Below are 15,291 nucleotides of genomic sequence, written 5' to 3' on the forward strand. Positions count from 1 at the left end.
TGCCATCTAGATGCAAAGATGGGTCTCTCCTCATCAAGAAGAAAGAAGAAAACCAAAATTAATGGAAACAATCAGTCCTAGTGACTGGTACACCATCTGATCTGCAACCTATACAACTATGAGACCAGAAGAACTAGATGGTGCCTGGCTACCACTGTCATCCACTTGGAACGGATGTAGGAGATCCTGCATAGAGAAGGAGAACAATGTGGAACAAAACTCAAAATCATTTGGAGGAAAAAAAAAAAGAAGGTGGGGACCAGGTTTGCTGGTCCAATAGAGCCTGGTGGAACCACTGAGACTATGGCCCCTAGCTGCCCTTCAGGTCTGGAATTGAACCCACACCTGTGGTTTCCAGCCAAACAAAGTACAGGAATGTGAGTTAAACATTTACCTCAAGTAGACACATGCCCTGGAGAGAACAATCATGGGAGAAGTAAGGGCTGCTTATGCACAGGGAGATAGCTCAGGTGGCAGGAGAGTATGGAGGGATGGACACTGGGAAGAGGTAACCATGGGGAGGAAGTGGGAGGGGAGCTGTTGCATTGTGGTAAATTGTGGTCAATGACACGAGACAAAGTATATGTGAACTGCTGTATGAAAAGTGAATTTGCTCTGTAAACTTCACCAAAATTTATATATAATACACACACACACACACACACACACACACACATATATATATATATATATATATATATATATATTTTGTCTCTTTTGAAAAAACTATTTCAGGTGGGTGTATGAATCTAGTCTATTATTTCACAAGTGCACAGAAGTCCTAAATTCTATTTTTATTTTGAAAATATACAAATTCAAACTCAAAAGTGAAATGTTGATAGTTTATGGAAATAATCATTGAGTACTAAAGGAGGGAGATATAAACAACTTCCTGATATTTAGCTTTGTTTAGCAGCAGTACACTTCTTTGCCTAACAGCCTTATCATATACTGATATGGTTAGCATCATCTACACATTGTTTGGGGCACTTACTCCTATGTGAGAAGCTCTGGATTACTTCTGATGCGTTCTGAAAATGCTCACCAACAGAGCTCTATGCCCACACGCTTAAAGAAAGATAAGATTGTGGCAGGGGTGTTAATACAGAGAACTGATGCTGCTCCATTTTTCAGAACTGCCTGGACCATAACTCTCTTTCCTATCCATTTTAATTAAGAGCTAGAGTAAAAATGAACAGTAACAAAGAATACCCTCAAGGAAGTAAGAAAGAAAGGTTGTTGCTTGAGATGAAGCTGGGAAGGGTATCTGCTGCTGGAACTTATGATGATTAAATATTACTTCTTATGTTTTTCACATAAAAGTTTATTCTGGGTTACTAAGGGGAGAAGCTCAAGGGTTCCTACCTCATGTTTTGCTTGTCTGAGGACCACAAAAAAACTACTTGCCTCCCACCTAGTAAAGATGTTGAGAATCAATTACCTGTTTGAAGCAATGGACAGGGGCAGGGACTGAACATGTTTCTTTTAAGTATTTTTCCCAGGTAAAATGACCTGTAAAGGAAATAGAAATTTTTATCATAGTCAACTCCCTCAAAAAATGCTGTCACGAAGCAAGTAATCTACACTAAACATTAGCCATTTCAGACTGTTTTGGAACACAAGAAAACTTATTTTTCCCTGTTTCAGATCAAAGAGTATTAAGAAAATGGAATATATTCATTTGTCAGAAGAGGAGTAATAAGTAACTTGATCCTAAATGCCAGAGCAAGATAAACCAATTATCTTGAAGAAATGCCCAGGCAGTTTGTGGAAAACAGAAGAGACAGAAGATAGGTGGGGGAATTCCTTCTGAACAATCTGACTCCTGGAGAGAACCCCTATTGCTGTCAAGTGACAGCTTCTAACACCCAATATGGTTGGATCCCACCATCACAGTTTGGGAAAAATAAAAGAAAGTCTATTTAGAGACATGAGGTGGGAGGACGTAAGAGGAGGGGAAGCCAGAATAAGTGAGATTATACTTGAATCCTCAGTGTCAAAAGTGGTTCTTTCATCCACCCACCTCCCACCCTCATCCCTGACACAGCTACACTGCTCTGAGGTGCAAAATGACAAGCATGTTGTAATTTAGAGAAAAAGTAGGACATGGGAAATATTTCTAACAACAGGAAATAAGAGCACGTTGGGAATTTAGCCTCATGAAATAGTATACAGCCTCTCAAAGTCTGAGGCATACTGCATTAAAGAAACAATCTTTCAGATGACACAATGCTCAGGCCAGGGAATATATTTTAAGGGTCAGGCTGTTAAATATGTTATCTCACTAGATCACAAAAGATTACCACATTCTTATTTATATGTTAACTAATTACCAAAATCCTCCTAATACCCACCTAGAGGTGACCCCATGATGGAGCAGGGAAGGTCCCAGAGACTCTCACAAGCTAAAATACTGTAGCAAACCAGCATTTCTTGAAGTTTCCTCTGTAGTGGAGCAGCACAAGGCCCCTTTGGGCCATGCAAAAAGCACTAGCTGCTGGGAATAAAAATGAGTAACTGAATGATGAAATTTAAATCACTCCAAAGATGATGCCAACACTTTACACTCTACTGACTTCATAGCTTCTGTTTTAAAATCGGTCCCTTTCCCACCATTCCTTAACTAAGCTAAATATTTGGCCCAAAATCACATGGTCAATTCTGAACCATTTCATGAACTAGCCATTGATTAATTATCTTGACTAGACAGTTAGTCCACTGGGTAAATGAGATGGGTATTTCCTGGAGTCAAAGATTTAAAGAGCTTATCAGAATTTGATAGTTTCTTGCCAGCTTAGAAAGCCCTAAAGCAAGGACTGAATACATTTTATCACAGTCTGCTATTAGAAAAAGAAAGCATTACAATTTTTTTATTCCAGCCTCATAAATGAAGAATTAAGTCAAATAGTATGCCTTAGATTTGACTAGGCTACAATTCTTACACTCTAGCGTCTAAAGAAGCACTTCCAATAACTTTCTATAATAACAGAACTGTTCTGTATCTGTGCTATTCAATAAGGTAATCACTGGCCTCATGTAACTAGTCAACACCTGAAATGTGGCGTTAACGTGAGTGAGGAAGTGAATTTAAAATTTAATTTAATTTAAATTTAACATGTGGCTAACAAATACTATATTAGTAGAATTTCAGGTCAAGTGATATGGTTAGTCCTGGGTAACTGCTTGTATTACTCTGAGCTGTGACCAAAAGCACCCAAGAGATTTAGTTTTAAAAATTATAACATCATGAGGAGTACCAAAATAATTAGGTATTAATTACAGTTCTCTACTACACAACTCACCAGCCACTCCTCGGAAGGAAGATAGGGCAATCTACTTCCGTAGTGATACTGTCTCGGAAACCCAAGGAGAGGTCGCTATGAATTGGGTCTGACTCAATGACACATAACAAAAACAACAACTACACAACTCAGGGAACTCTGGTGGCATAGTGCCTAAGGCATCTGACTGCTAACCAGAAGGCTGGCAGTTCAAACCCACCAGCCACTCCTCAGAAGGAGGGTTGGGCAATCTACTTCCGTAGAAATACTGCCTCAGAAACCCAAGGAGGGGTCACTATGAGTCGGATCTGACTCCACATCAGTGAGTTTGGAGTTTAGTTTTGTACTACACAACACAAGTCTGGTAATCAATCCCTGTGCTGTAACATATATAGGTCAGAAACCTCAGACTTTCCACCATTTAGAGAACATCCTATTTCTAACTAAATGAAAAGGAAACTCTTGTTTAAAGCAGTGAAGGCATTGTGAAGGCTGACTGGCTTGAATCATACCTAGATTAGTATTTTTCCGATCTTTGTATGCTTGAATTACCTATGTTTTAATACTTATTCTTGGGTAGACTGAAAAATATCTTATTTTTATTGACTCAGTAATAATATTTGAGCACCTACTATATGACCAGGTCCCAGGCTAATGTAAAGAGTTTGTGCTTGACTAGTAATGTAAAGGTTGGCAGTTTTAACACAATTAGACCCACTGCAGAAGAAACCTCTGGCATTCTGCTTCCATAAAGATTACAGCCAAGAAAACCCTATGGACAGTTCTACTCTGTAACACATGGGGTTGCCATGAGTTGGAATGGACTTGAAGGCAAACCAAACCTACTGCCATCAAGCTGATTTGACTCATAGCAACCCTATAAAGCAGAGTAGAACTGACCCACAGGTTTCCAAGGACGTAAATCTTTACAGAAGCAGACTGCCACATCTTTTTCCTGCAGAGCAGCTGGTATGTTTGAATAGCCTTTTGGTTAGAGGATGAGCACTTAATCACTGTGTCTCCAGTGCTCTTGGACTTGAAGGCAATGAATTACATCCATCACAGAGCCAGACATCATACATCTACTGTTATCTCCAAGCACTAAAATAACCACAGAAGAAATACTACAAGCAGCAAGGTATACTGATCAGAAGTTGATGAACTTTCTGTAAAGGACCAAATAAGAAAAATGTTGTGGTTTGCAGGTCATAAAATCTGTCACAGCTTCTCAACTCTGCCAATGCAATGTCAGAGCAGCCATATAACGTGTATTAAGCATGGCCAAGTTCCACTAAAACTTTATTTACAAAAACAGGCAGTGGGCTGATTTGGCCCTAGGAACAGTAGTTTGCCAATGGTATAAATCACTGAGTCCCAAACATTACTCATTATCAAAGATCTCCTGAGTAGTTTTATTTTTTAAATAAAGTCCTAGGTCCCACTTTCAGAGATTTTCCTTCAATAGGCTTTGAGTATGGCCTGTTGTTGTTGTTATGTGCCCTCGAGTAGGGCCCACCTCATAGCGACCCCTCCTTGGGTTTCCTAGGCAGTATCACTACGGAAGATTACCCCATCTTCCTTCTGAGGACTGGCTGGTGGGTTTGAACCGACAGCCTTCTAGTTAGCAGTCAAGTGTCTTAGCCACTATGCTACCAGAGCTCCCTGAGTATGGCCTAAGAACTTGTATATTCAAAGGCTCCCTAGGTTATCTTTATAACCTAGTGTCTAGGAACTACGAGGGGGGGGCGTCAGAATTGAATTGACAGCAGTGGATTTGTTTTTTTGTGGCGGTGGTTAGGGAACAACCAGTGTAACAAAATAATACAGGATTGGGAGTCGGAGGAGGCTAGTCAAAGTCTTGTTTCTATAACTGACCATTTTAGGTAAATTAAATAGTAATCCTTCCAAGCCTCAGTTTACTCATCTGAAAAACAAAGATAATTCCTTTCTCACAAGATTATACATACAATTTGTTCATTCAACCAATATTTATTAAACTCCCATGTGTGAAGAACTGCATTAAATGTTAGGGGAATAAGACAGACATGGTTCCTAAATTCATGGAGCTTGCAGTCTAGAGATAAGCAGAGATATTAAGTAAAAAAATTGTACAAATAATGTTACAACTGTAATAAATTTGAATTAATGAGGTATTACCGGTTGCTGTGAGAATGCAGAACAGGGAAGTCTAACCTACACTTGGGCCTATACTTAGCTAATATTAATATTAAAGTTCATGATAATCCCTGATTACCACTGTGCCACTGGGACTCCTGGAGAAAAAGCCAGCCATCTCATTTATAGCTGATCCTCCTTATTTGTGGATTCCATATTTGAAAACTTAAACTATTTGCTAAAATTTATCTATAACCCCAAAATCAATATTTATGGTGCTTTTGTGGTCATTTGCAGATGCAAAAAGAAGTGAAAAATGAGCTGCCTATCACACACGTTTCCAGCTGAGGTCAAACAAGATGATGCTCTGCCTTCTTGTTTCAGCCATCATACTGTAAACGTGTATCCTTTTAATTGTCTATTTAGGGCCACATTATTTACATTTTTGTTGGTAGTTTTGCTATTTAAAATGGTTCCCAAGCACAGGGCTGGAGGGCTGTCTAATATTTCTAAGCACAAGGTGGTGATTTGCCTTATGGAAAAAATTTATCAGTTAAATAAGCTTTGTTCAGGCATAAGTTATTAGCTGTAAGTTCAATATTAATGAAACAACAATATATATTTAAAAAGGTGTCTTTAAGCAAAAACACACATGAAACAAGTTATATATTGATGAGTTGATGAAAATGTGTGACCAGAGGCCTGTGTGAACTTCACCCTTTATTTCCGTTGGGAGCAATGATTCAGTATTTGCTAATTCACTGTTCTCAGCAACTTTATAGGATATAATACAAATAACAAGAACTGATGTATATCAATAAATAATGCTTATGAAAGTACTATATAAACTTGAAGGCACAAGAAAGTGACCTGGTGGCACAATGGTTAAACACCAGGCTGCCAACCAAAACTTTAGTTGCTTGAACCCACCACCCCTAAAGGGAGAAAAGACCTGGAGATCTACTCCCATGAAGATATCAGCCTAGGAAACTCTATGGAGTAGTTCTACTCTGTCATAAAGAGTCGCTATGAGTCAGAATTGATTTGATGGGCACACAACAACAACAATTAGGTACCAGAAATGAAAGTTACATTTATTATTATTATCAGAAAATAAGATCCCCACACTGAAGGAACTTAAAAACTATATGAAAATATCTTTTAGAAATTTAAAGAGTTACAAAATGCAAAGCATGAGGTCACCTAGTCTAATGCATGAATCCCCTTCTCCAATATTCATTAATGCAACAAACATTTATTGAGAACCTATTACATGCGAAACTTGGTTCAATTTGTGTGATATACAGTAAAGAACAAAACAGCCAACGTCTCTGCCCACATGGAGCTTATATTCTAAGGGGGAAGAGAGGCACATAAATATATGTTGGTTGGTCCAGAGCATAACAGAGATACCAAACACATAATTATAAAATTTCTGGATCTTTTCAAAAGAAGAAAAAATAAAGCAGAGTAAGAGGAAAAAAGGAGTGTAGAGGATGTGTATGCTATTTAGACAAGATGGTCAAGAAAGACATCTTGATGAGGTGATACGAAAATTGAGACCTAAATGGCTAACTGAATACTTCCAATGATGACACACTCATTATTTGGCTATTGTTCAAAAGTGTAAATGGACAGAATTTAATTTTTATTGAGTCTTTATATAGTCAGTCAAAGTCTGCATTCCTCTAACCTCCATTCAATGCTTGTAGACATACTACATTTAATCCCTTTACCTTGCCATCTAGTTGATTCCAACTCATGGCAGCCCCATGTGTTAACAGAGTAGAACTGCTTCATAGGGTTTTCTTGGCTGTAATTGTTACAGAACCAGATTGCTAGGGTTTTCTTCCACAGCATCATTAGGTGGCTTTGAACTGCCATCCTTCAGATTATTACTCAAACACAAACCATTTGTACTACCCAGGGAACTTCTTTCTTTCTAAATATGCCCCAAACTCTTCAACTGCTCCTAGTCTGACATGGTTATGCCAGGCATCTCCATTCATGCTGGCTATGATCCCACAAGAATTCTAGTTTGTGCCACCAAAAGTGTGAAACCCAAATTTATAAAAACAAGGATAATCATTATCTTTACATCAGAAATCCTACTCCAAGATTACTGTTGGAATAGTGTTCTACTATATAATAATTTAGGAGCTCTGGTAGCATAGTGCTTAAGGCACTTGACTGCTAACCAGAAGGCTGGCGGTTCAAACCCACCAGCCACTCCTCAGAAGGAATGTTGGACAATCCTACTTCCATAGTGATACTGCCTCAGAAACCCAAGGAGGGGTCGCCATGAGTCGAGGCCGACTCGACGGCAAATAACAACAACAACATATAATAATTTACATAACTTAACAAGAGTATTTGTTAAGTACTATTGATGGATATTTATGAATTTTTCTAATTTTGATGAGTATCACTGTGCATATATCTTTTAAAACTGTTATCTCCTTACAGTAAATTTCTAAGAGTGGAATTAATAGACAAAGGGTATGTATATTTTGGATTCTGACAGATTATATATTGCTAAAATAAGGAGTTCTGGTAGCATAGCAGTTAAAGATTCTGGCTGCTAACAAAAGGTTGGCAGTTCAAACCCACAAGCGACTCTGTGAGGCAGTCTGCTTCCATAAAAATTAACAACCTGGAAACCCTATGGGGCAGATCTACTCTGTTCTTTATGGTCATTATGAGCTGGAATCAACTCGATGGCAGTGGCTTTGGTTTTCATATTGCTAAAATACCTCTAGAAAGATTATACCACTTTATATTCCAACTAATGGTGCATGAGACTGCCTATTTCCTATATCCTTGCTAAAATGAGTTTGAACAATCCTCGTAATTTTGATAACACTGAGTTCTGATGGTGCATTTGACTAAGGCATTTGACTGCTAACCAGAAGCTGGCGGTTCAAACCCACCAGCCACTCCTCAGAAGGAAGACTGGGCAATCTACGTCCGTAGATATACCACCTCGGAAACCTAAGGAGGGGTCACTATGAGTTGGATTCGACTTGATGGCAATGAGAAGCACTGTTAGTGGTAACACTAAGTCCCCTCTTGTCTGTCAATTTGTTGTACTGTGATGGGTTGAGTGTTGCTGTGAGGCTACAGGCTATGTCACCAGTATTTCAAATATCAGTAGGGTCACCCTTGGTAGACAGGTTTCCAGACTAAGAGACTCAGAAGAAGGAAGGGGTCATCCACTTCTCAAAGAATTGGCCAGTGAAAACCTTATGAATAGCAATGAAACACTGTCTGATATATTACAGGAAAACAATGAACAGCCCTGAAACATCCAATATAGGGCAAGAAGCCAAACTCAGGTTGGAAGGCACTCAAAATAAAACTGGGGAAGAGCTGCCTCCTCAGAGTAGAGCCAACCTTAATAATGAGGATGGAGTAAAGCTTTCTGGACCTCCATTTGCTGATGTGGCATGACTCAACATAAGAAGAAACAGCTGCAAACATTAATTTATAATCAGATAATGGAATGTATGAAGTATGAATCTAAGAAAATTGGAAGTTGTCAAAAATGAAATGGAACACAATAAAGATCGATATCCTAACCATCAGTGAGTTAAAATGGACTGGTTTTGGCCATTCTGAATCAGACAACCATATGATCTACTATGCTGGGAATGATAAACTAAAGAGGAATGGCTTGGCATTCATCATCACAAAGAATGTTTCAGGATCTAATCTGAAGTACAATGCTGTCAGTGACGGGATAATATCCGTATGCCTACAAGGAAGACTCGTTAATACGACTATTATTCAAATTTATGCACCAACCACCAAAGCCAAAGACGAGGAAACTGAAGATTTTTACCAACTTCTGCAGTCTGAAACAGACCAAACATGCAATCAAGATGTGTTGATTATCACTGGTAATCGGAATGCAAAAAAGAAGAATCACCAGTAGTTGGAAAATATAGCCTTGGTGATAGAAATAAGGCTGGAGATTGCATGATATAATTTTGCAAGACCAACAACTTATTCATTGCAAATATCTTTTTTCAACAACACAAATGATTGCTATACATGGGGACTTTGCCAGATGGAGTGCACAGGAATCAGATTAACTACATCTGTGGCAAGAGGTAATGGAAAAGCTCAGTATCTTCAGCCAAAACACAGTCAGGAGCTGGTTGTGGAACAGACCGCCAACTACTGCAAATTCAAGTTGAATGTGAAGAAAATTAAAATAAGTCCACAAGAGTAAAAATATGACCTTGTTCATATCCCTCCTGAATTTAGAGACCATCTAAAGAATAGATTTGATGCACTGAACACCAATGACCAAAAAAAAACAGGAATTGTGGGATGATATCAAGAACATCATCCATGAGGAAAGCAGAGGTCATTAAAAAAAAGCAGGAAAGGAAGAAAGAACAAATGGATGTCAGAAGAGATTCTGAAACTTGCCCTTGAATAGAAAGTAGCTAAATCAAATGGAAGAAATAACAAGATAAAAGAGCTGATCAGAAGATCTCAAAGAGCAGCTCAAGAAGACAAAGTCAGTTACTATAATGAAATGTACAAAGCTAGAAAACCAAAAGGGAGGAACAAGCTCGGCATTTCTCAAGCTGAAAGAACCGAGTTAAAACTTAAAGCTTTGAGTTGCAATACTGAAAGATTCTATGGGCAAAATACTGAATGATGCAGGAAACATCAAAAGAAGATGGAAGGAATACACAGTCACTGTACCAAAAAGAATTAGTCAATGTTCATCCACTTCAGGAGGGGGTATATGATCAAGAACCAATGGTACTAAAGGAAGAAGTCGAGGCTGCTCTGAAGGAACTGGCAAAGAACAAGCCTCCAGGAATTGAGATAATACCCACTGAGATGTTTCAACAAATGGATGCCATGCAGAGGCACTCACTCAGTTATGCCAAGAAATTTGGAAGACAACTACCTGGCCAACTGACTGGAAGAGATCCATATTTGTACCCATTCCAAAGAAAGGTGATCCCACACAATGTGGAAATGATCAAACAATATCATTAATATCACACGCAAGTAAAATCCTGTTGAAGACAATTCAAAAACAGTTGTAGTGGTATATTTACAGAGAACTTCCAGAAATGCAAGCTGAATTCAAAAGAGGATGTGGAACGAGGGATATCATTGCTGATGTCAGATGGATCTTGGCTCAAACAAAGAATACCAGAAAGATGTTTGTTGTTGCTGTTGTTGTTGTTTTTATATGCTGCTGAGTCGGACCTGACTCATAGCGACCCCTCCTTGGGTTTCTGAGGCAGTATCACTACGTTAGTAGATTGCCCCATCTTCCTTCCGAGGAGTGGCTGGTGGGTTTGAACCACCAGCCTTCTGGTTAGCAGTCAAGTGCTTCAGGCACTACACTACCAGAGCTCCTAGAAAGATGTTTACTTGTATGTTATTGACTATGCAAAAGCATTTAATTGTGTGGATCATAACAAATTATGAGTAACACTGAGAAGACTGGGAATTCCTCATGGTGCTCATGAGGAACCTGTACACAGACCAGGAGGCTTTTGTTCGAACAGAACAAGGAGATATGCACGGTTGAAAATTAGGAAGGGAGTGCATCAAGGTTGTATCATTTCACTCTACTTATTCAAGTTGCATGCTGAGCAAATAATTTAAGAAGTTGGATCATGAGAAGAATGTGGCATCAGGATTGGAAGAAGACTCATTAACTACCTGTGATACGCAGATGACACAACTTTGCTTGCTGAAAGTGAGGATGACTTGAAGCACTTACTGATGATTAAAGACTACAATCTGCAGTATGGATTACATCCCAGCATAAATAAAATGAAAAGCCTCACAATTGGACCAATGAGCAACATCATGATAAATGGAGGAAGGACTGAAAGTTGTCAAAGATTTCATATTAGTTGGTTCCACAATCAACACCAATGGAAGCAGCAGTCAGGATATCAGATGACTTATTTCATTGGGCAAATCTGCTGCAAAAGACCTCTTTCAAGTACTAAAGAGCAAAGATGTCTCGAAGATTAAGGTGAGCCTAACCCAAGTCATGGTATTTTCAATCGCTTCATATGCATGTGAGAGCTGGACAATGAATAAGGAAGCCCGAAGAAGAGTTGATACTTCTGAGTTGTGACGATGTTGGTGAAGAATACTCAAATTATCATGGACTTCCAGAAGAACTAAAAAATCTGTCCTGGAAGAAGTGTAGCTGGAATGCTCCTTCAAAGCAAGAATGGCCAGACTTAGTCTCACTTACTTTGATCATGTTGTCAGGAGGAACCATTCTCTGGAGAAGGATATGCTTGGTAAAGTGGAAGGTCAATGAAAAAGGGGAAGGCCCTCAACAGGATGGATTCACACAGTGGCTGCAATGATGGACTCAGGTATAGCAAGGATTGTGGGACTGGGCAGGTTTTGTTCCATTGCTCATAGGGTTGCTATGAGTTTGAGCCAAATTGACAGCACCTAATAATAACATCAAGAAGCAGTGAAAAAGTAAAAATACTGTTAGACTTTTATTTGGATTTCTTTGATTATTAATGGAGTTGAAGATCTTTTTAGGCATATTAGACAATTTATACTTATTTTTAATACATTTTATTGAAATATAATTTATGTACAGTGAAACACACAAAACCAAAATGACTTGGGTCAATGCATTCCTTTTTCTCTGCAGTGTTTCCTCCCCTCCGCTTCCACCCCCAGCAACCAACAAAGAAAGTTTCCTTCCATATATAAACCCCTCCCTGACTTTCTACAATAATGAACAAATATCATACTTGTCCTTCTGTGATTGACTCATTTAACTCAGCATAATGTCCTCCAAGTTCATCCATGTTATGCAGTGTTTTGCAGAAGCCATACTATTCTTTAGTGTTGCAAAGTATTCCGTTGTGTTTATGTACCACAGTTTGGTTATCCATTCTTCTGCTGATGGACACATAGGCTGTTTCCATCTTTCTAGCACTGTATATAGTGCTGTGATGAACATGGGTGTGAACACATCCATTCTTGTCCCAGCTCACACCTCTCCAGGATATATACCTAGCAATAGGATTGCCAGGTCAAATGACATTTCCAATTCCAGCCCTTTAAGGAATTGCCACACTGCTTTCCACAGTGGCTGCATCATTTTACAATCCCATCAACAGTGCACGACAGTCCCAATTTCTCCACATCCTCGCCAGCACTTGCCATTCTCTGTCTTGTGAAACTTTGCCATTAATGCTGGGGTGAGATGGCATCTCAATGTTGTTTTGATCTGCATCTCTCCGATGGCTAATGATCATGAGTATTTCTTCAGGTGCATTCACTGGGAACCTGAATATCCTCCCTGGTGAAGTGTCCACTCATATCTTCTGCCCATTCTCCACTGGATTGCTAATCTTCCTGTTGTTGAGGTGCTGGAGTTCTCTACAAATTTTTAAGATAAGTCCCTTGTAAGATATGTAATTATCAACAAGTATGAATTTGTTACTGTCACTTTGTTATGTGCTTTTTCATGGTGTTCCTGATTTCTTTGTTCCATATAATTCTCTGTGCTGAGTTCATTTTGCTTATGAATCATGTTATCACTTTCTTCTATGCTACTGTTTTAGTATTTGCTCAATATTTATGCTGCTCCTCTTTTTTTATTTTGATGTGAAGGTTTATCTTTTTTGAGGTTACCCTGTGATTTATAATCTTCTTCCCAAGTTTAGAATCGTCCATTCTATATTGCAGTTGTCTTGACTTCCCTATCATTTAGAAATTCTATAACTACAGTTTTTTTTCCCTCTTTTTAATCTGTAGTTGTCCTCATTTGTCAATTGCTGTCTTTGGTTCCCTGTTTACAATTTACTTTGGATACTTCCATAATTGGGTTGGTTTCTGGGTTATGTCATCATGTGTGTTAATGTTTGGTTGTTGTTTGCTGTTGTTGGTTCTCTGTCCAGAAGACTCCCTTCAGCATCTCTTATAAGGTTGGTCTGGTTTTAACAAATTCCCTTAATTTCTGCTTATCTGCAAATGTCCTAATTTCACTATCGTATTTGAGGGACAGTTTTGATGGGTATATAATTCTTGGTTGGAAATTTTTCCCTTTTAGGGTTTTATATATACCATTCCACCGTCTTCTTGTCTGCATGGTTTCTACTGAGATATCCGAGCTTAGTCTTATTGGTTGCCCCTTGTAGGTAACTTTTTGTTTTTCTCATGCTGCTTTCAGGATTCTTTCTTTGTCTTTAGTTTTGATGAGTTTGATGATTATATGTCTTGGTAATTTTTCTTTTGGGGTCCATCCTGTTTGGGGTTCGTTGGACTTATTGAACAGATATATTCTCATCTTTCATCGTACCAGTGAAATTCTCTTCCAAGAAATCTTCGACAATTTTGTCTGTGGTTTTCTTTGTCTCTTCCTGTTCTGGAATTCTGATTACACATAGGCTTTTCCTTTTGATGGTATTCCACATGAACCTTAGGCTTTTTTCATTTTGTTTTCATCTTTTTTTCTGATTGATCCCTTTCCAAAGAAGTGTTGAGGTATTTGTCTTTAATCTCAGTCTTCCATTGATTCAATTCTATCCCTTTACTTGTTCAATATGTTATCTATTTCTGAAAATTTAATATTAATCTTCTGGATTTCTGTCTTAGATTTTTGTATCATTTCTAATTTTTTATTTATTTTGTCATTTTGTTCTTATATTGTCTTTCAAAATTGTTCTAGGGTTTTCTCTGTGTTTTCCTCAATTTTGTTAGTGTTTTTCTTGATCTGTCTCTCAATCTGCTGAAGGTACTTAAATATAATTCTTTTGAATTCCTTATCAAGGAGTTTCAATGCTGCTTCTTCCTCAGGGATGTGTTCTGGGTCTGTATCCTGGTCCCTTGTTTCTCCTGCTTTACCTTGTTTCTTTGTGTGGCCTGTGATGTTCTGCTGTCTCCAAGATGTAGTAACCTTTTTTGTTTTTATTTAATTGGTGATTGTATGTTGGAGTGAATTGCCCATGCTTTTTGTTTTCTTTGGATGCTACCTATGTAAGCAGGGTACTGTGCTCCTCTATTGCTAGTTGGCAGCACTTATACAATCACCACCTGTTTCCTTCCCCATTGTCAGACTCTTGTATGTCCCTGCCATCCTTGGCAAACAGAGCCTACTCTTAGGTTCCTGGAATCCAGAGGAGAATGCTGTCACTTTAAAATACAATATGGCCTCCACTTGTAAAGATTCAAAATGGCTGTTCTCTCGGTCACTTTAAATATCCAAAATGGCCATCGCTTGCAAACAATCAAAATGGCTGCACCCTCCAGACAGACAAAAGTCCACAACTCAGGTTGTCTCCCTCCTTGCTGTTTCCCTTCCAAGTAATAGGCCACCTGTGCAGACATCCCTGCAGCTCTGGGTGACCAGGGCTGATCTTTAGGTCAACTCTCAGGTCCCAACACCACTTGGAAATATTCATGCTGTTGGTCCCATCAGAGCAGCTGAGAATCTGCAGCTCCAACTGTCTCTGTACTCACTGTTTTCATTCAGGTTTTTCCACTTGTTGGTGCCTAATTCACTTCTGTATACTTCCTTTCAAAGGTCAGGGTTCCAGGATTATCCTCTATATCTCTGTCAATTGGTTTCTTTTCCTTGTTGAAGAGAGTCTGTGTAGTTTGTCTGCCTATTCTGCCATCTTACAAGAAGTTAAATTTTATTTTTGTCAAAGCCCTTTTTCTATTAGGTGTTCTTTTATTTTCTCACAGATTACTAAGAGTTTTTTGGTAGATTAAGGATATTAGTCCTTTGTTATGTATGTTGAAAACATTTGTCTCCATCTAGTAGATTTTGTTGAATATATCCCTCCTGAATTTAGAGATCATCTAAAGAATAGATTTGATGCATTGAACACCAGTGACCGAAAGCCAGATGAATTGTGGGAAG

At 38.6% G+C, this 15,291-nt stretch overlaps 1 protein-coding gene across 1 annotated transcript in view; it reads right to left on the minus strand.

Moving 5' to 3' along the window:
• The window catches only part of SCMH1 (Scm polycomb group protein homolog 1), a 248,716-nt gene that overhangs the window by 213,595 nt on the left and 19,830 nt on the right, over positions 1–15,291 (minus strand). The window contains exon 3 of the mRNA XM_007952712.2: positions 1,442–1,512. Coding sequence (XP_007950903.2) covers positions 1,442–1,512 — 71 coding nt within the window. The remainder of the gene's footprint in view (positions 1–1,441; positions 1,513–15,291) is intronic.

The sequence above is a fragment of the Orycteropus afer genome, unplaced genomic scaffold, assembly GCF_000298275.1.
Source record: "Orycteropus afer afer isolate SDZICR_OR568_19922 unplaced genomic scaffold, OryAfe1.0 scaffold00355, whole genome shotgun sequence".
NCBI classification, from domain to species: Eukaryota; Metazoa; Chordata; class Mammalia; order Tubulidentata; family Orycteropodidae; genus Orycteropus; species Orycteropus afer.